The 22,391-nt window shown below is 37.0% G+C and overlaps 1 protein-coding gene across 1 annotated transcript in view; it reads right to left on the reverse strand.

The window, feature by feature from the left end:
- Nucleotides 1–22,391, reverse strand: part of DNAH11 (dynein axonemal heavy chain 11) — a 372,079-nt gene that overhangs the window by 287,510 nt on the left and 62,178 nt on the right. Inside the window, exons 19-25 of the mRNA XM_025379290.1 lie at nucleotides 19,774–19,890; nucleotides 19,571–19,657; nucleotides 11,650–11,808; nucleotides 10,651–10,734; nucleotides 9,152–9,310; nucleotides 6,200–6,322; nucleotides 5,332–5,454 (exon numbers count right to left, since the gene is read on the reverse strand). Of these exons, the coding sequence (XP_025235075.1) occupies nucleotides 5,332–5,454; nucleotides 6,200–6,322; nucleotides 9,152–9,310; nucleotides 10,651–10,734; nucleotides 11,650–11,808; nucleotides 19,571–19,657; nucleotides 19,774–19,890 (852 nt within the window). The remainder of the gene's footprint in view (nucleotides 1–5,331; nucleotides 5,455–6,199; nucleotides 6,323–9,151; nucleotides 9,311–10,650; nucleotides 10,735–11,649; nucleotides 11,809–19,570; nucleotides 19,658–19,773; nucleotides 19,891–22,391) is intronic.

Below are 22,391 nucleotides of genomic sequence, written 5' to 3' on the forward strand. Positions count from 1 at the left end.
CCAGGACATTGGTGTGGGCAAAGGTTTGTGTGTGTGTGTGTAAGACTTCAAAAGGCCAGGAAACAAAAGCAAAACTGGACAAATAGGATCATGCCAAGACAAAATGCTTCTGCACAGCAATAGAAACAATTAATGAAGTGAAGAAGCAACCTACAGAATGGGAGAAAATATTTGCAAACTACTCATCTGATAAGGGATTAATAACCAGAATACATACGAAATTCAAACAACCCAGTGGCAAAACAAAACAAAACAAAACAAAATCCCAATCTGATTTAAAAATTGCCAAAAAATTTGAATAGGCATTTCTCAAAAGAAGACATACAGGCTGGGCTCGGTGACTCACACCTGTAATCCCAGCCCTTTGGGAGGCTAAGGCAGGCAGATCACGAGGTCAGGAGATCAAGACCATCCTGGCTAACACAGTGAAACCCTGTCTCTACTAAAAATACAAAAAACTAGCCAGGTATGGTGGCGGGTGCCTGTAGTCCCAGCTACTCAGGAGGCTGAGGCAGGAGAATGGTGTGAACCCGGAAGTCGAGAGCTTGCAGTAAGCCGAGATCGCACCATTGCACTCCGGCCTGGGCAACAGAGCGAGACTCTGTCTCAAAAAAAAAGACATACAAATGGCCAACAGTTATATGAAAAAAATGCTCAACATCACTAATCATCAGAGAAATGCAAATCATAATACAATGAGATATGATCTCACCCCGATTAAATGGCTTTTACCAAAAAGATAAGCAACAATGGATGCTGCTGGCAAGGATGTGGAGAAAGGGAAACGCTTTTACACTGTTGGTAGAAATGTACATTAGTATAGCCACGATGGAGAACAGTATGGAGAGTTTTCAAAGAACTAAAAATTTAATCCAGCAACTCCACTACTAGGTATACACCCAAAAGAAAGAAAATCAATATGTTGAAAAAACATCTGCATTTCTATGTTTTTTGCAGTACTAATTTATAATAGCCAAAGTATAGAATTGACCTCAGTGCCCACTAACAGATTCAAGAATGGTATAAACAATAGAATACTATTCAGCCATAAAAATAATAATGAAGTCATGTCATTTGCAGCAATGTGGATGGAAATTATGTTAAGTGAAATAAGGCAAGTATAGAAAGACAAATATCACATATTCCCACTCATATGTGGGAAATTTTTTTAAAAAGTGGATCTCATAAGACCCACTGTTAGATAGATCAATAGGGTGACTACAGTTTACAATAATCTATTGTGTATTTCAAAAGAGCTAGAAGAGAAAAATTCCAATAGTTTTAGCACAAAGAAAAGACAAATATTAAAATGATGGCCATCCCAATTACACTGATTTGATCTTTGTTTTACATGAATATATTATCACATGTACCTCCAAATTATGAACATCTCTTATGCATCCATATGAAAAAACATAAATGTTTTTTAAGTCTGCCAGATAATCTTAGATAAAAACTTAAGAAGATCAAAAATAACATCAAGTATTTTTCCAATCACAGTGGCATAAAAGTAGAAATTAATAACAGGAAGAATTTTGGAAACTCACCAATACATGAAAATTAATTACATGCTCCTGAACAACCAATGAGTCAAAGAAGAAATCAAGAGAGAAATTTTTAAATATATTGACACAAATGAAAACAGAAACACAACATACTAAAACTTATGGAATGCAGCAAAACCAGTTGTAAGAGGGAAGTTTTTAGCAATGAATGTTTACAACAACAAGAAAATCTTAAATAAACAACTTAATGCTAACCTTTCAGGAACTAGAAAAAGAAGAACAAACTAAGCCCACAATCAATAGTAGGAAAAAATGATAAAGATCAGAGCAGTAATCAATGAAATAGAGACTACAACAACAACAAAAAGACCAATGGAATGAAGAATTGGTTTTTTGAATAGTAAACAAAATCAACAAACCTTTAGCCAGACTAAGGAAAAAAGGGAGATAACTCAAAATCAGAAATGAAAGAAGAGTTATGACAACTGATACGACACAAATGCAAAGGATCATAAGAGACTACTATGAACAGTTATACGCCAACAAATTGAAAAGGTTAAGTTCCTAGAAACACACAATCTACAAAGTCTGAATCAAGAAGAAATAAAAGGTCTGAACAGATAAGTAAAGACACTGATTTGATACTAAAATATTTCCCCTCAAAAGAAAGGCCTAGAACAGAAGGGCTTCATGGTGGAATTCTGCCAAACATTTAAAGAAGAACTAATACTAATCCTTCTCAAACTCTTCCAAAAAAACTTAAGGAGAAATACTTTGCAAACTCACTTTATGAGGACATCATTATCCTGATACCAAATCCAAAAACACTCCACAAGAAAAGAAAATTAGAAGCTAATATCCCTGATGAACATACATTTTAAAAATCCTCAGCAAAATACTAGCAAACTGATTTTAACAGTACACTAAAAAGGATCATTCACCACGATCCATGGGATTTATCTCAGGAATGCAAGGATATGCAAATCAATCAATGGGATATACCATATTTAAAAGGACAAAATGATACGAACATCTGAATATATGCAGAAAAGGCATTTGATGAAATTCAACATCACTTCATGATTAAAAACTCCCAACAAATCTGGCATAGAAAGAATGTACTTCAGCACAACAAGGCTGAACATGAAAAGCACACAGCTAATATACTCAAACGGCAAAAAATCGAAAGCTTTTCGTCTAAGGGCAGGAATAAGAGAAGGTTGCCCACTCTCATGCTTCTATTCAATACAGTACTGGAAGTTCTAGCCAGAGCAATCAGACAAGAAATAAAAAGCACTCAAATAGGAAAGGAAGAAGTGAAATTGTGTGTTTGCTGATGACATAAGCTTCTATTTAGAAAATCCTAAAAGCTCCATCCTAAAACTGTTAGAACAAATGAATTCAGCATACCTGTAAGGTACAAAATCAGCATTCTTTTTTACTAACAACAAACTATCTGAAAAAGAGATTAAGAAATCAATCCCATTCATGATAGTATCAAACAATAAAACACTTAAGAGTAAATATAACCAAAGGAGGTGAAGTATCTGTATACTAAAAACTACAAAACATTGATGAAAAAAATGTAGATAGTACAAATAAATGGAAAGGTATTCAATATTTAAAGTTATCCCAGTATTTAATATTGTTAAAATGTTCATACTACCTGCTATTTATTGTACTACTTGCTATTGTGTCTCAAAGCTCATGTGTTGCAAACTTAATCAACAATGCAACAGTGTTTGAGGTGGGACCTTTAAGAGATATTGTGAGGGCTCTGCCCTCATTACTGAATTAGTTATATTAAGAAAGTGGATTCTTGTCAGTCACCATGTGCAAAAAAAATTTTAAAGAAAAAAAAACATGTAAAAGAAAGTGGGTTCATTATCATGACTGGGTTTGTTTTAAAAGTAAGTTCAACCTTCTCTTTCTCTCTCACCACGTGACGCCTTCTACCATGTTATGACACAGCAAGAAGGCCCTTACCAATGGCAGCCCTTTGATCTTGGACTTCTCTGTCTCCAAAACAGTGAGCCAACTAAATTACTGATCATTGTAAACTACCCAGTCTGCGGTATTCCGTTGTAGCAGCATAAAACAGACTAAGACACTACCCCAAAGAGATCTACAGAATCAATGCAATCCCTATCAAAATTCCAATGTAATGTTTTCCAGAAATAGAAAAAAAATTCTAAAATTTAGATGAAATGACAAAAGACCTAGAATAGCCCAGACAATCTTGAGCACAAAGAACAAAGCTGGAGGCATCACTCTACCTGACTTCAAAATCTATTACAAAGCTATAGTGATCAAAAGAACATGGTACAGGCATAAAAACAAACACATTGACCAATGGAACAGAATACAGAGCCGAGAAATAAACTTACATATTTATGGTAGATTGATTTTGAACAAAATTTAGAAGAACACACAATGGAGAAAAGACAATTTCTTCAATAAGTGGTGCTTCGAAAAGGGGATATCCACAAGTAGAAAAATGAAATTGGACCCTTATCTCACACCGTATAAAAAAACCAACTCATAATGGATTAAAGACTGAAATGTAAGACCTAAAACTATAAAATTACTAGAAGAAAACTAGGGGAAGTGCTCTACAACATTGGTCTACAGAAAGATTTCTTGAATATGACTTCAAAAGTACAGGCAAAAGCAAAAACAAAGAAATGAGATTGCATCAAACTAAAAAGCTTCTGTACAGCAATTGGAACAACACAGTAAAGCTACAATGCATGGATTGGGAGAAAATATTTGCAAACCATACATATAATAAGGGGCTAATTTCCAAAATATATAAGAAACTTAACTCAAAAGCAAAAAACCAAGTAACCTAATCAAAACAATGGGCCAAGGACCCAAACAGATACTTTTCAAAAGGTGACTTATAAATGACCAACAGATATTTGAAAAAATGTTCATCATCCACGATCATCAGGGTAATGCAAATTTAACACAATAAGATATCACTTCACACCTGTTAGAATGGCTATTATCAAAAAGACAAAAGATAAGTGTAGGTGAGAGTGTAGAGAAAAGAGAACCCTTTTGCACTGTTGGTAGGAATGTAAATTAATACAGCTATTACAGCAAACAGGATGGAGGCTCCTCAGAAAACTCAAAATAGACTTACCATATGATTTGACAATCCCACCTCTGGGTATATACCCAAAGGAAATGAAATCAGTAGACTGAAGACATATCTGTACTCTCAGGTTCATTGCAGCATTATTCACAGTAGCTAAGATATGAAAGCCACCTAGGTGTCCATTGTGAGATGAATGGATAAAGAACATGTGGTATATAAACACAATGGAATACCACCCAGCCTTTAAAAGGAAGAAAATCCTGATTTGCAACAACATGGATGACCCTAAAGGACATTATGCTAAGCAAAATAAGCCAGGAACAAAAAGACAAATAATGCATGATGTCACGTATACATGAAATCTAAAAAAGTTGAACTCATAGAGAGTAGAATGATGGTTACCAGAGCCTGGGGGAGGGGGAAAGAGGAGCTGTTGATCAAAGGGTACAAATTTTCAGTTAGACAGGAGGAATAAGCTTTAGTGATCTATTGCACAGTTGGTGACTATAATAAATAATAACACATTGTATGTTTCAAAATTCCTAAAGGAGATTTTAAGTGTTTCACCACACACAAAAAAATGTTACGTATGTGAGATTGATTTAATCACTTCACATTGTAAACATGTATCAAAATATCACATTCTACCCTATAAATATATACAATTATTTGTTAAATAAAAATAAATTTAAAAAACATGTGCAATAAAAATATCCATCTTACTTGGTTATGCTCTAGAGTTTCAAAAAGTTGTTCATCAGACTTTAGTAATGGAATGCCTGTTCGATAGTGAACTTCATAAGAAAACGTCATGGTTGCCCAGGTCTGACTGATTTCATTAATAACCTAGTAATCAACAATATAAATTAATTAATGTGCACAAAATTTAATTGAGAATCAACATCTAGGCTATTATCTGGAATTAATTATTTTTCGATTTTCAAAAATGCAAACTGATATCAAATATTATTGGCTTCAGTTTTTTCCTCCAAGTAATTCACAGTGATGGGGTTTGAAGAATGAATATTATCACATCAAAGGAATGAGCATCACGCGGATATCAAACTTCTATTGAACGTGAGTTTATCATCCCTAACCAAAACAGAATTTGAGAGCAAGAAGGGACTTAAATGATTACCTAAATGTTTGGTAGATATTATTTACAAATTAGCCAGCATGAAATAGGTAACGCCTTAAACGTGAATCTCAGTGTTCTGTGTGAATCTGGGTAAGTTAATTACCTCTGTATACCTCAGTTTCCCCATCTGTAAAATAGAGATACTATTACTTACCTCAGAAGATTAAATGGGTTAATATAAATAAAGCACTTAGAGTGGTGCTTTATTTATATTAAGGATATGTAAGTATTTTCTGCTATAATCATCATCATCAACAGGACCAATCCTCCTGTTTCACTATGGCTTAGAATGATCCTAGTTCCTGCTCATCCCACACCTAATGAACAGCAAGGAACAAAGTGGGACTCATCTCTCCAGGCTCCCAGGACATCAAAAGGACTTTTCTCTAAGTTGGATTCTATGCAAATACCCAAAATTAACCAAGTAGAAATGACCCAGCCCAAGGACACTACCTTCTCAGTCCCCAGCTCTTTCACTGCTTTGTCCACAATCCTTCGGACATCATCTTCTGCTCTGTGTAACTGCAGTGCTAACAAATCTGCCAAAGTTGTGGCTTCATTTATTAAAAACTTGACCTGATTGGGGTGAAAAAAAGGTAGACTTTATATTCCACATACATTAACGGTTCCTTTTGCCTAAAGGCTGGTAAAATGAATCCTAACTAAAATATACTCAAGTCAGGTGCTGAATACATCTCTCGTCTTGAAAGATGTGGACAATCTAACACATTCCTTTTTAACTCACAATTCCTGAGGCATCACCTGCCAGAAGCAAGGGCCAAAGTTTAGTCACTTTTGTGCTACCCTATTTTCTTTGTTTCATATCTTTCCCTTGTCAGCACGTTTCTTAGCTCCTTTGCCCACAAAACCCATTTTTAAAGAGAATCTCATTGTTCATTTATTATAATTTGGTTGAAATCCCAGGAATCAGATAGTGGCTCATTTGTCTTTTCTTCCTAAAGAACCCTATTCACTGAACATAATTCCCAGCTGCTTCTGTAATTTAACCTAGTTTTACCACTAGTTTAATCTCAGTTCATTGGCAAAAAATACTCTTACTCATAGTGTCATTCTTCATATTTACCATGTGAAAAATAATTCTCATTTCCACATTGCCTTGTGACATTGACTCCCCCCTTCCCTACCCTATATTTGGTCTTGAAGACATCCTCAGCTCTTTGACATACCCAAACTCACTCATGTCTCCTGTAAGTGAAGAGTTGAGACAGCCACAGGGTTGCAGGAAAGCCATTTTCTTTCCTGCTTTTGCTAAGAATATCCAGAACTGCTTCTGGGAAGCTGCCACTGTCTGCTCTGCCCCTCCCTACCCTCTAACATTCTTCAGTACTATCCATCCCTCTGCATAAGAGGACCAAACGCCCTGGTTTGCTCAGGACTGAGGGGTTTCTAGCAAGTGGATTTCAGGGATGTAAGACCTTCAGTGCTAAAAGCTGGAAAGTCCTGAGAAAACCAGATGAGTTTTGCCAGGGTATCTCTGCATCAATTTTGACCTCACTCTAGAGTTGCTGGGACCAGGGAGCTAGGTCTGCCCTTGAGAAGGAACGAGCAGAGATGTGTAATAGGGCCACCCTGATTAGTTGTGCAATTTGTGTACTGAACATGGACACCAGCCCAGATGACAAATGGAGATGGACGCCAGCCTCTGCTCTGCTGTCCTGGGGACAGCCTGGAGGAGGGTGCCTTTTTCTAAATTGTCTGTCAGAGCAGGCGACTTTTTCTAGCTGGCAAAAAGGCATAACACAGGCAAGTAGAGGCTATGCTGAGACAAAATTTTATGGGCAGAAATATGAGAAGGGGATGGGGAGCAGAGCACATAGTCTACTACACATTCAAAGATTCGATACAAATTTTCTGAATGCACAAATTAATTACAAAGTCTAAATAGCCAATGTCTAAAAGACTCTATAAAAAATACAATAGTGACAATAGCTTCAGAGACCCATTTATTAAGCACTTACTACATACTAGGTCCTTTATATATAGTCATTCATCACTTAACAATGGGGATATGTTCTGAGGAATGTATTGTTAGGTGATTTTCGTCATTGTGTGAACACTATGGAGTGAACTTGCAAAAACCTAGATAGCATAGCCTACTATGCAACTAGGGTAGATGGTGTGTAGCAGGCTATGCCATTTATGCCATGCTCCTAGGCTACAAACCTATACAGCACGTTACTGAACACTGCAGGCAATTATAACACAGTGCTAAGTAGTTGTGTATCTAAACAAACATATAAAAGCTACAGTAAAAATACAGTATCTTTTTATGGGACCAGTATAGTACATGTGGTCCAGCACTGACTGAAATGTCATTATGCAGTGCATGACTATGTGTATATATGTGTATGCATATGTGTGTTTTAAATATATGTATATATATATGTGTGTACATCTATATTTTATATATTATATATACGTATGTGTATGTGTGTGAGTGTGTGTATATATACACACATATATATAAAATTTCCAATGTGTTCACCCAGTCTGCATGGGAAGTATTATATTTATTTTATAAAAGGGCCAACCAAGTCATAAAGAACAGGCAACTTGTCCCAGATCCCAGAGCTGCTAAGTGTTAGGGTTAGAATTACAAAGCCCAGGCTGTCCCCACTTCTCCACAATGCCCTTGCCCGTTTTCCTACTCTGCAACACCCCTTCACATCCTGAGAGTCTTTCTTCAGTGTGCCCCTCAAACTCTTGATTTGCTTAATGAAAACATACACATATTAGACTTTTTATATATTTTAAACTCATAAAGGTCATCTTCCGTGAAGAGTGCATAAGGTTGTTATATTTGCTTTCAATAGACATAGAAAGGCAAGAAAATAGAAGCTCAAGTGGCATGGACACATGAGAAACCACTTTATGCCTTGCAATAAAATCAAAATCATCAAAAGACCATGAAAAAAAGGCACCATTATTAAATGAATTATGAGTGAAAAAGAAATCACAATTTTGGATTCCTTTTTCCCACAAATTCACTTTTATGCTTTCTGACCCTTTCCATAGAAAGATTCTTTGCAGCCATCTCACCAGATGGCTAGCTCTATAAAATGTTTTCATATTATCTCACTTATTCCTTGCAAGATTCCCCTAATGTATAAGAGCAGATAGCATCCCTTCTCATTTGATTACTAAAAAGCAAAACTCAAATGAAAGAGGTTAAGTGACTTGCTTAAGGTCACATAGCCAGTAAGAGAAAAAAGGGGAGTAAGAACTAGGACCTTGGGCATCCAGACCACTGGTCTCCTCAAAGAGCTTGATCTCCTACGTCTGACGACCTTTTCATAAATTACACTTCATCCTGGATGATGCAAACCAAGAAGTAACACTTCACAGTCACAAAAATATTCAATTAGTGAGACCGAGGATACTGACCCCAATAGCTTTCATCAGCTGGTGCCAATGCCTGTCCCTGAGGGCAGGGCTCTGTAACTCTGTGATGGCCCTCAGGGAGGCTGTCATATCCTTAACCGTGCCTTCCAGGCCTGTGTAAGCATCCCAGATGCGGACTTCCTTGTTGAGTGACCCAATTTCCTAAAGAAAAGTGGAGGATAAAACCTGGCTCCAAAGATATAACAACAAGTATATATTAATAATTTGCCTCCTTTGGAAGAATAAACATACATTTCCCAACTCCTGGATTAGAAAAGAGTGAAAGCATTTGAACTCCTAGACCAAGGACCAAAACCAGAGAAACGGAAAGGGATCCACTCATTTGTACATTACAAGTCTACTATGTACAAGCCACTTGGATACATTGCTTTCTCATTCACAAGATCTAACTGAATGTCCCATGAGGAAACACAGGTAAGTAACAGAGTTCACAGGACACGTGCAATAAAGAATGTTTCCTCTATAAACATAAATAAATGAAAACAGACTGTTATTGGATTACTTCCTCATATCTCCTTCGGAATACATGACTCATTTAAACAATAGCTTTGGAATGATGATTACCTTTGAGTGCCTGTTTCTTGAAACTTAAATATTTCACCATCTTAAAATGCCAAATAGGTCCCTTGACTTGGCTGGTCCTCTCAGCCCAAGGAACGACATCAGCAATTGTGAATGAGAAAACCCATAAGAAAATAACTAGAACTCAGCACTAAATAAAGGGCAATGTGACCCCATGACATCCAAAAGAATGAAGGGACATTTTAGTTTGGGTCTTTGGGACTGGCATAATATAGGGGAAAATACAGGCGAGAGTGGGTAGGAGCCGAAGCAAAGAAGCCCTGGGGTGGAAAAAAGCAAACGGCCCTGTCACTTTTAACTGCCTTTCACTGATATGCATTCTGGCTTTATCCAAAGATGCTCTGTCTTCAGAGGGCATACTGCTATGCAGAAAAGATATCAAAGACCAGTAAGTACCAAATTACAATCGGCTCAGTTCTGTATATGTTGAGCTCCCTTGGGATACCAGAGTCATTAATAAGAACAGAGATCACAATATTCCACATAAATCCAGAGGTGGCATACTCCTATTAGTTGCCCCACATTCCAGAACCAAAAGGTACCTTTTCAGATACAAAATGTTTATGGTTGCTAAGTAAAGAAATCAAAAGCTTTCAGAAGCCTGACCCCTTGGCCCTGATAATGTTCCTCTCTGTTCTAGGAAGCTGTAGGAAGCTCATAATTAGAGTAGCTTCTCATAAATTCATTAACCCTAATATGCTTCTATCAATTCACTCACAGAAAGGCAGGCTTGATTAGAAGTGCAACTGACTAAGGGTGAAAAAAACACTGTCTGTTATCACTCTGTTAGAAGTAAATAAGTACATGCAGCCCAATACACCAGATACAAGGTTAGGGGAGATGGAAGGAGGTGGTGCTGAGAAAGATAAATTGTTGTAGTAGACAGTTATGGAACTCGCCTTGGCAAACCTTCTGAGTTCTACATCCATCTGTTCCACATTAATCTGTCTCCACTGGGTTTTAGTCCAATTATCAATGCTTCTCTGAAAACGCAAAAGCAGATAAAAGTGTCAACAACATTTGGTGAAAGCAAGTCTCTGCAGCAAAATATATAAACTGATGATACACAGTAACTCTATCATCCAGTGGAGAGTCAATTTTTTAAATATTAACTGCACTTGTCAAAACTTCCCTATCACCAAAACAAAAAAGTTGTCAGAACATGTCAAACTAAAGGCTAAAACATTATGATATATTAATTTCTAGTAGCGATGATAAATTCCATACACATACCATCATTATCACTTAATCCTGCGTACTTTGAATAAACTGATAAGTAGATTAAATAACAGACTTTTACAATTCTACATGTAATAAGCTTTCACATGAAAATTTTCATCCATTATAAACAAAACTCTCATTAACCATTTCTTGACCATATTTTATAATTATATTTCTATATGGCTTTCAATTACCTTAAAAGATTATAGTGCTTGTTGCAGTATGCCTCATTCCCTAGAACTTATTTTTTCACTTAAGTTTTTAACTTAATTAACCATATACAAATTATTTTTAGTAAGGGTCTGTTTGTATATGCCCAGGCATGTAAGTATAAGCATAGGTATATGCATGAGTTGGTATGCACAGATGACTACATGTGTAATATATATTTATATATTAATTTTTATTTATATTCTATACAATCTCCCCAAAGGATTTGAGGCAGTTATCTTATTATACAAAGTTTCATCCTGAACTAAAAATAAAAACAACTGCTATTCAAAGAATAATAATCCACTAACAGAGATATATGAATTCTAATTTGGGGCTGGGGTGGGGAGCTAATTTCCACATATTTCAAGGCATTACAAAACCCAAACAGAATGCCCAGGCTCTACAAACTGCATATATAAAAGAACTACTAAACAAAAAGCAGATTTTGAAAAAGCACATCTTACTCGAACATAAATGATGACATCCCACAGTCCCTTGAGCAATTTTATTTCTTTGCGACACTGTTTCATTTGTTTGTACTCTGGAAGAGCCACTTCAAAAAGACGAGTAGATTCTTGCATCTGCAACATTTCTTCTTCTAAGGCCTCGAGCTCTTGATTTGCCTAAGGAGAGAACATAAACACCTGCATACAAACTGCCAGAGAAAGAGAAGACACGCAGTTCTGGAGTTCTGGTTATCTTGACATTTCAATCTTTGATTTTTAAAAGGAAAATAAAAAGAAATCTGCAGCATAATTATTGGCAAAATGTAGAAGGTTTTAGAAGAGCAAACTCAGCTACTCAAAAAGTGAGAATAGACTACTATTAAACACAGTAACTTAACAATACTCTCCCTATACACGTATTTTAGCAAAATTTCCTCCTCATCAGACTTCTCTGAATACAATTTTTCCCCTTGGTTTTTGTACTGAGAACTGGGGAATTCTCTGAGGAACAAAAGGTGGGGCTCTAGAAACTTCCACGTAAGAATGAATTATCTTTTTAATAATGACTTAGTTTATTAAAACTTTCAGATTTAAAAAATACCCTACAGATTATCAATAATATCAAATGCACTGAAGAGAATTTGTGAAATAAAGCACAAAGCTAAAAACACAGCCCAGTATGAAAACATCACCATATGACTATCTTTATCAAGGTTCACTTATATATGCCATCTATGCAGAACAGTTTACATTTTACACCAAACTTAAATACTGGCATGTTTTTTCTTTTGTGATGAACCAACTCTTAATTTTCATCTTTAATTCACAAAATGGTACTATGTTCACATGGTAAAAGTTCAAGGTGTAGAGGAGCATTTGCAAGGCAGGAAAGCAATCCTTCAGTTTCACTCTCATTCTTTCGGATGCTATTTCTGTAACTCCCAATTCTGTGCTCAAGCTGCTCTTTCTTGATTGATCACATTATATTAGGTTACTACTGGCTTTGCAAAAGAAAGATTTGACTTTGTTTTTCCACTTTCTATTTTCTCCCATCCTCCTCCCAAGATACAACAATTGTATTACTTCAGTTTCTTTGAATTTTAAATACCCATACTTAATGCTTTTGTGTTCCATCAACCTTCAACTCTTTTTCAATTGACAGATAAAAATTGTACATATTTATCACATACAACATGATGCTTTGAAATTGCGAGACCGGACACAGTGGCTCATGCCTGTAATCCCAGCACTTTGGGAAGTCATAGTGAGTGGATCACTTGAGCCCAGGAGTTTGAGACCAGCCTGGGCAACGTGGCGAAACCCCATCTCTATTAAAAGTGCAAAAAAATAAAAATAAAAATAAATTAGCTGGGCATCGTGGCATGTGCCTGTAGTCCCAGCTACTTGGGAGGCTGAGGTGGGAGAATGACCTGAGACCAGGGAAGGTTGGGGCTGCAGTGAGTTGAAATCATGCCACTGCACTACAGCCTGGTCAGAGTGAGACCCTGTCTCAACAAAACAAAACAAAACAAAACAAATCTATATATTGTGAAATGGCTCTATAGAGCTAATTAATATATGCATTACCTCACATACCTCATCATCTCACTTTTTATGGTAAGAACACTTAAAATGTACTCAGCAATTTTCAAAATACAATATGTTGCTATTAACTATAGTCACCATGTTGTACAAGAAGTCTTGTGAACTTATTCCTGAAATTTTCTGCCCTTGCCTAACATCTTCCCAACCCCAGCTCTGCTCTCTTCATTTCCTACTATGTAAAGAATATTAGTATCCTGCTTTCATTTTCACAAGTTATATCTTCACAAACAAGAACTGCAATTCTTTTAGTTTTAAAATGTTTTATTATGAAACACTTTATACACGTAAAAAGATATATGAGTTTGCTCCCCATCTAGCCTAAGAAATATGACTAATAATTTTTAATGCCTTTCTCAATTTTATCCCTTTTCCCTACTATTTAACCACAAAACCTAATTTTTTATTTAATAGTCTAATTTTTATATTTTCACATTAATGTACTGCTAAATGCTAGATATTAAAATTTATGTTTGTGAAATGTAGTTTACTACATATGTCACGTTTCAATTGATATTTATGTTCACCTATATATTCACGATGATGTGTGTGAAGCTCATTTCCTCTACTGCACAGTACTACATTATATGAATATGCACTTTTACTTCTAATAGTCATTTTGGCTTTTCCTATATTTCACCCTTATTACTAATGCTACTAGGAACTTTCATGTTCCCTATCGTATAGTATTTTACGTAGAGGTTTAATTCTTTTATTAGGTAAAAAATGTCTTCTAAGTGTTTCTATCATGAATGAATGTTGAATGATAGCTAATGTTCTTTTGGCATTTCTTGCGATAATCATATGATTTTTTCTTCCTAATTTGTTAATGCAATTAATTATACTGATTTTCTAATGTTAAGTGAAACTTATTTTCCTTAAATGAAAACTTGTATATTGGTATTTGATTGCTTTGTTTAGTATGTTTGTATCTACATGTACATGAGAAAGACTGATCTATATTTTTTTCCTTTCTTATACTATGGTTTTATAAAAATCAGACATGCTTCATAAAATAATTTTTGAGTGTTCATTCTTCTTCAGGTTGCTGGAATCTTGTGAATGGGATGTTTCTTGAAAGCTTCTTAAGATTCACCTGTAAAGCCATCAGGGCTTCTTAGTCTCTCTTTTGAAACTTTTTTTTTTCCGTGTTTTAATAACTGGTTAATATTTTTCTTTTTATTTTCGTGCTGGCTAAGTTTGAATAGTTATATGACTACTCAGATTTACTGAGACAGTTTTGGTAAATTCTGTTTTTCTAAAAATTTATCCATTTTGTTTAAGTTTTTAAGCTTCTTGTTAATAGTGCTCTATATTTTTGAATGTCTGCTGTTTCTGTACAATCATTCCCTATTTTATTCTAATACTGTTAATTTTCCTTTTTTTCTGTTTTTCCCTTGATGATTTCACCAGAGGTTTGTCCACAGAGTTAGTCTTTTCTAAGAACCAAATTTGGCATTGTTTGGAGTAAAACTAGTTATTCATCACTATAAATAACTAGAGCTATTTTAGTGATGGTTCACTATAAATAACTAGAGCTATTTTAGTCATGGTTTATTGGTGGAAAACATATTACATTTTTGTTTACCTGAAATATCTTCATTTCACTGTTATTGAGATATAATTTTTCCCAGTAGAATTGAAAGACATCATCCACTACCTTCTGGCTCTCATTTTTGCTAATGAGAAGCATGCCCTTCGCCTAATCATCATTTCTAATAAGTGACCAGTCTTTTCTATCTGGTTGCTTTGAAAATCTTTTTGCTTTTGGTATTCTGCAGTTCACTGTGATGTGTCTAGATGCAGTCTTTGTATTTATCCTGGTTGGGAGTCAGTGAATTTCCTGAATCTATTGATTCATGTTTTGACCAGTGTATTAGTCACGGTTCTCCAGAAAGAGAAAACAAATAGATATATGAGGGAAGTTTTATTAGGGGTATTGGCTCACACGATTATGAAGGCTGAGAAGTCTCACGATAAGCCATTTGCAAGCTGGAAATCCAGTAGTGTGGCTCAGTGCAAGTTCAAAGGCCTCAGAACCAGGAAAGCTGATAGTACAATCCTCAGTCTGGGGCCAAAGGCCTAAGAACCAGATGCAGAGGGTGGGGGGCTGTAGCTTCAAGTCCAGGAGTCCAAAGTCCAGGGACACTGGAATTCTGATGTCCAAGACCAGGAGAAAGGTATTCCTTTTCCAGGGGAGACAGTGAATTTGCCTCTCCTCTGCCTTTTTCTTCTATCTGGGCCCCCAGCCCATTGGACAATGCCCACCCGCACTGCAGGTGGATCTTCCCCACTCAGTCCACCAACTCACAAACCAGTCTCTCCTGTGTCCTCACAGAGACACCCAGAAATAATGTTTTACCAGCTCTGTAGGTAGCCCTTAATCTAGTCAAGTTGACACCTAAATTTAACCATCACAACTAGTCTTTAAAAGTCTCAGCTATTGTCTTGCAGACTATATTCTGTTCATTCTCTTTTCCAGGAAGTACCAATAGAAGAGCCGGATGGCATTCTAACTTCTTTCTGTGTGTCCTTTAAGCTCTTTTATATTTTCCATCTCCTTACACCTATTCCTGCATTCTAAGTGATTTCTTCCAATGTAATTTGTATTTCACTAATTCTCTTTCCAATTTTAATGAGCTCTTTAACCCATCTGCTGAGTTGTATTTTTTTTCACAACTGCATTTTTCATTTCCATAAGTATCTGGCCCTTTTTCAAATTCAACTGATCACTGTTGATAGTCTCAAAACTGAGAACTTGCTCATTTTTTTCAATATTATCTTTTATTTCCTTCTAATATCTAAAGCTTTGTATGGATCCATATCTGTGGTTTATTTCAACCGACTCTTATGCGTAATGGTGTGTTTATTGTTTTATTGTGGACTCATATTTGACTGAACTTAATCTGTTGGACCCCCTAAAGAGACTGAATGAGAGTGCTTTTTTCCAGAGATGATTTAGGTTTGCTTCTACTAGTTGCTAGGAAGATACTTGTAACCATTTCAATTTCCTGGCTTAGAAATTCCTTAATCATACGGGTAGTATAAAACTGGACCATAGACCCTTGTGAGAACAGGAATATGTTAACAAACTCCCAGAGCATCATTTTCTGTTTTTTTCACCCTACTCTGAGCATTAGTGAAGACCCATAGAGACTCATAGGCTTCCTTTGCAGGCTGCAGACCTTCCCTAGCTCACTCTCCAATGAGGGTATCACCCTTAAGAGCATCTTCTATTTCTCCATGAGAAACTTAATCTCATAGTTCTAGACTTCTGATATTTTCATTTTCACTACAGCAGCACAGGCTTTGGCATTTGCCTCTACTTTTTCTTGTCCTTTAGAGATTTGTCTTATGTTCTTGTGAGCTCAGCAATAGATTAAAAATTATACATTTGTGAGTATGTGTTCAGCATCTGTTTTGTGAAAGAGGGCTTTTCAAAATGTCTGGTCTACCATAATCTCCAAAGTCAATATCCCTTTGATTTATTTTTTAATCATTTTTTTTCCTATTATGTATACTAATTCCATTATTCCTAGAAATATATACCCAGTTATGGCCGGGCACAGTGGCTCACGCTTATATTCCCAGCACGTTGGGAGGCTGAGGCAGGCAGATCACTGGAGGTCAGGAGTTCAAGACCAGTCTGGCCAACACGGCAAAACCCCGTCTCTACCAAAAATACAAAAATTATCCAGGTGTGGTGATGCGTGCCTGTCTGTGGTCCCAGCTACTTGGGACGTTGAGGCAGGAGAATCACTTGAACCTGGGAGGCAGAGGTTGTAGTGAGCTGAGATCATGCTGCCGTACTCCAGTCTGGGCAACAGAGCAAGACTCTGTCAAAGAAAGAAAAGGAAAGGAAAAGGAAAGGAAAGGAAAGGAAGAAATATCCAGTTATGTTAATTTAGCTGGTTATTAGATGGTTACTATATCTTTGGCTGTGAAGAAATGGTAGCACTTTACCAGGGAGCCTCATTTTAAAGGGAGGGATTCGCTGCACTGTTCCCCTTATTTGTGGAAAGTCAGTGGTTTCTGTCTTGTGGACTGAGATGCCTTCAGTACCAGGGTCCACTATACCAGCCCAGAGCAAGAATTCATACGACTTTCGCTGAGTCTAACTAGATTAACATTAGATATGTCTGCTGAACAAATACACCAACAACATGACTTTAAGAAAAAGTTCACCCAGCCCTACTACATTCAAAATATTCCTGTAGTTACAAGCATAAGCATCTCTGACTTTTCAATATGTAACTATATGCTGTTATAGTATAGCAGGAACATGATAAAATTCAATAAATAACTGTAGTAAATGTTTACATACAGCATGTTGGTTAGTCAAGTAAAAACGTTTCCCCATCCACAATCTGTTCAGACCACCTGCAATTTAGACATAATCTTAAAAAAATAAAAAATAAAACCAAGTATATTAGCATACTCTAACCTACTCCCTTTTCGATGAATATGTTAACCAATTTCCTTCTGCCAAGTGAAAGAGGCAACATGATGCTATAGAATGGTGTTTTCTGAATAAGTTTAAAGCAATTAAATCTAAATTCAACCCAAAATTTGGAAAGAGAGGTAAGGGCTCTGTCAGCTGCACCCGGCGAATGAGTTAAGACTATCTCCAGCATGAAGTGAATTCAGGATGACAGGCTAGATGAGCAACACAGAAAGGTGCCCAGCTCCTAAATCTAAACTTCACACAATTATTTTCTTATTTTGGTTGCTAGGTAAAGTTCCTAGAGAAACAAAGACACCATTTTTCTAATAAAATTTTAAAACATTTTTTTAAGTGTTCTGTGAATTACTTATCATTTGGATTCTTTGCCCACCATATTCATTCTTATAGTCAACTATAATAAAGTACAGTTGCTCATTATAAACTAGGGTTGAATGACTCAACAATCTTCATGTCCAGGGTTAAGTATAAGTTATGGGCTTCCTTGACTATGGTTAAAAGTTATAAGTAAAAGAATCACAAGAGAAGGGGTATAGTGTTTAAAATTTCTGATTAAAAAAAAAGAAAAGTTTAGATAGCCAGAATGTTAATCCTAGTTCTGTCACTTACTAACAGAAATCTGTAAGGAATTACTTAATTATACAAGCCTTTTTTTTTTTTTTTTTTGAGATGAAGTCTTGCTCTGTCACCAGGCTGGAGTACAGTGGTGCAATCTCGGCTCACTGCACCTCCACCTCCCGGGTTCAAGCGATTCTCCTGCCTCAGCCTCCTGAGTAGTTTGAATTACAGGCACCCACCACCACGCCCGGCTAATTTTTTTTTTTTTAATATGTATTTTAGTAGAGACGGGGTTTCACCATGTTGGCCAGGATGGTCTTGATCTCCTGACCTCGTGATACGCCTGCCTCGAATCCCAAAGTGCCTGGGTTACAGGTGTGAGCCACTGTACCCGGCCACAAGTTTGTTTTTTTATTTGAAATAGGAAAAGTAATACAAGCCATATCATAAGGAGACTGTGAGAATTTAAAAGAAATAATGTAAGTCATATGCTTAACAAAATTCTTGACATATAGTAAGGACTCAAAAATAGTAGTAGTTGTTACTCTCTCTAGTATGATTACTACGATGATTGTGATGGTTAATACTGAGTGTCAACTTGATTGGATTGAAGGATAGAAAGTATTGTTGCTGGGTGTGTCTGTGCGGGTGTTGACAAAGGAGATTAACAATTGAGTCAGTAGACTGGGAGAGGCAGACCCACCCTCAATCTGGGTGGGCACCATCTAATCAGCTGCCAGCACAGCTAGGATAAAGCAGGCAGAGGAACGTGGAAGGCCTAGACTGGCTGAGTCTTCTGGCCTCCATCTTTCTCCCATGCTAGATGCTTCCTATCCTCAAACATTGGACTCCAAGTTCTTCAGCTTTTGGTCTCTTGGACCTATACCAGGGGCCTGCTAGGGACTCTGGGGCCTTTGGCCACAGACTGAAGGCTGCAGTGTTGGCTTCCCTACTTTTGAGATTTTGGGACTCAGAGAGGCTTCCCTGTTCCTCAGCTTGCAGATAGCCTACTGTGGGACTTCCCCTTGTGATGGTGTGAGTCAATACTCCTTAATAAATGCCCTTTCATATATACATCTATCCTATTAGTCCTGTCCCTCTAGAGAACCCTAATACAATGATGATGATGGTTTTGGGAGGCATGATTTGAAATACAATACAATTTACTTAAGGGGAAATTGCTTATAACTGGGTTTTAAATAAATCAATTCCTATTACAGCAAAATAAAGACAAAATGTGGCAGTATTTTGTGTCTAAACTTACATTTTTTAAAGTAGCTATTTTAAGGCACATAGGATATTTGAGATCTGTATTACCTTATCAAGTGCTGTGTATGGATTTTCTGCATTAAATCCAAGAGGGGCATAGCATCTGAATCTCTCTCTGAACTCGGCCTGCTTTCCCTGATCAGTGCAAAAAAAAAAAAAAAAAAAAAAAAAAAACAAAGTGAATTTCAAACACACACTTCAATTATCGTTGTAAAACCTTTCTTAAAGCAAAAACTTGGTAACTAGCTTACGTCAAACAAAATACATTTTTTCCTTATAAGAGTGACTTCCGCGTTATGGAGAGGCGAGACTTCCTGTCTGACAGCTGCTGCGACCTTTTTGGTAGTTTCCCATCTTTCAGGTAATTCCTGCAAAAGCAAAGGTACAAATGAGAAATTACTTCAATTCCTAAAACAAATCAACCCTATAGGATTAAATTACTCTAATTTCTTTCTTTTTTTTTCTTTTTCCTCTTGAGATGAGGTCTGGCTCTATCCCCTAGGCTGGAGTGCACTGGCATGATCTCAGCTCACTGAAACCTTCGCCTCCCAGGCTCAAGTAATCCTCCCAGCTCAGCCTCCCCAGTAGCTGGAACTACAGGCAGGTACCACCATGCCCGGATAATTTTCATATTTTTTGTAGAGACAGGGTTTCAGCATGTTGTCTGGGCTGGTCTTGAACTAGTGAATTCAAGCGATTCACCTGCCTCTGGCTCCCAAAGTGCTGGGATTACAGGCATGAGCCACCATGCCCAGGTAAATGATTCTAATTTCTTTACACTAATCCATGACATCTCTTCATTCTTACATAATGAGTTTATTAAAAGAAAAAAAAAAAAAAGGATGACAGTGATGAAAAGGCTTAGAACCAGGGCTGCAGTACAGGCTGATTCACTGGCACTGCTGGGTTCAGAACCCCAAAACATGTACCAGAACTGTTTTCATCTCAGAATCCATGGAAATCTTTTTAAAATAAACACAAATCTCCCAATTGCTTTGCTGCTGTGGGAATAAAATTAAAGTGCTCTGGAAATGACTTTGTTGATCTCTAACAACTAGAAATGGAAGCCAGCCATATTTAGTAATTTAGCAAGTGAAAAAAAGATGCTTTGAAAATGCTGGGCAAGGATTAAAATGTGAATCAATCTCATCCTCAGCTTTTCTCTAGCTCCCAAAGCTCTGTACATTCTCCTTCTTGTTGGAGAGTTTGAGGATTGAGGTTGGGTTTATTTTAGGGGACTAGGAGTTTTTGAAGGGAGAAGAGGCAAAGGGAAGAAAAGTGAATTCCTACTCTATGTAGGACAAAAGACACAATAAATAGTTCAGGTACCAACTCAACCCTGCTCTCCCTGCCTACAATGCAAATAGGACAAAATCAAGTTATTTTCTTTGAGGAGCCGTGCATGGGGCATAATTACTGTTGAAAAGCATTCCTTGTGTCCCAGCTAACAAAGCACAGTTCCTCTGGGTCATCTCCTGGGACACTGAAATTGTTTTGTCATACAAAACCACCCATAGTGATGGAACTCTACCTGTGTAGCTGAAGTGCAAAACTCAAAGGTTCTAAAGACTATTTTGTAACCCTCAATAAATATTTGATGAATGATTCAGTAACTGCCAATTATGAAGAACGCACTGTGCTAAGTCTAAATACTATTTGTGTGGCGAACAGGGTGCTAAAAAGGCAAAACACATTCTCTGATTTAAATTGTTTTATAATCTGTCAGAGTGAGCAGGAGGCACACACAGTAACTATTCTACACAACAGAATGTGTTAACTATCAGGATGTCTATGTGTTATGGAATCAAAACAGCTGGGAGACAATATGGTGACATGACAGGAATACCAAACTAGCTCAGGAAACAAGGGACCTGGGCTCTAAACCCCCTTGTCCTTCCCTCTTGTGGCTTCTCATCAAAACTCTGCATTCTCCCTCTGTACAGAGTCTCACTTTGCATTTCCAATTCCATTCCATGGAACCTAAGTATTCCATGGAGTCCCTCAGAGGCCATGGCTGGGAAGCCAGGAAGAAGTTACATCCATGAGCTCACGCCCCCTTATCCCTCTTCAAACACAGCAAATCTGCTTTATATTTGGGGATCCCAAACAAGTTTTACTTGATAAAAATAAATTTTCTTGAAACCCAAAAGATCAGATGATCTCCAAAGCCTCTTGAAGTCAGATGATCCACTCAAGGAGGAGGTAACATTGAAACTGAGGCTTAACGAAATGACTAGGTTTCAACAGGCAGAGATTAGGGTGAGATCCCTTGAGGTATGACGACCAGTATAGGATAGTGTGAGTGTGTGAGCTCTTATGGAAGCTGGACAGCATTCGGGAAGTTAGGGGCAGTTAGTGAAGGTTTCTGAAGAGAAAAAGGACTGGATAAGTCCTGCAGATTAGAATTCATCTTGTTTCAGAGTATACTGTGGGTGGGGTGTGAGGAAGAATGGGATGCATTAAGGAGCTATTGCTGGGAGGTGAGAAGTAACAAGAGCTTAAATTAAATTTAAAGCGGGTGTAACAGCAATGAAAAGAGGCAAAAGACTGAAGAGATGCTCCACCAAGAGAAAGATCATCTTGCTGGTGGTGAGTCCCCATGACTTTAAGGAAGTAATACTTCAACTCTTAATAGGCACAGCCAGACTTTAGGGTGTTTTCACACAGAACTAAGCATAGACAACTATTTGGAAAATGTTATGACTTCTCATAATAATAAAGGAGAAACTGAAAGTAACTATCACTTGAAGTTGCTTAAATTAAAATAAAATTGGGCCCCGTCACCCTCCAAATACACCACATATCACCCATGAATCTTATTTTTCCTCCTGACAAGTCTAAATTACTGACACACAGCTAAAACTGTACC

Source organism: Theropithecus gelada, chromosome 3 (genome assembly GCF_003255815.1).
Source record: "Theropithecus gelada isolate Dixy chromosome 3, Tgel_1.0, whole genome shotgun sequence".
NCBI classification, from domain to species: domain Eukaryota; kingdom Metazoa; phylum Chordata; class Mammalia; order Primates; family Cercopithecidae; genus Theropithecus; species Theropithecus gelada.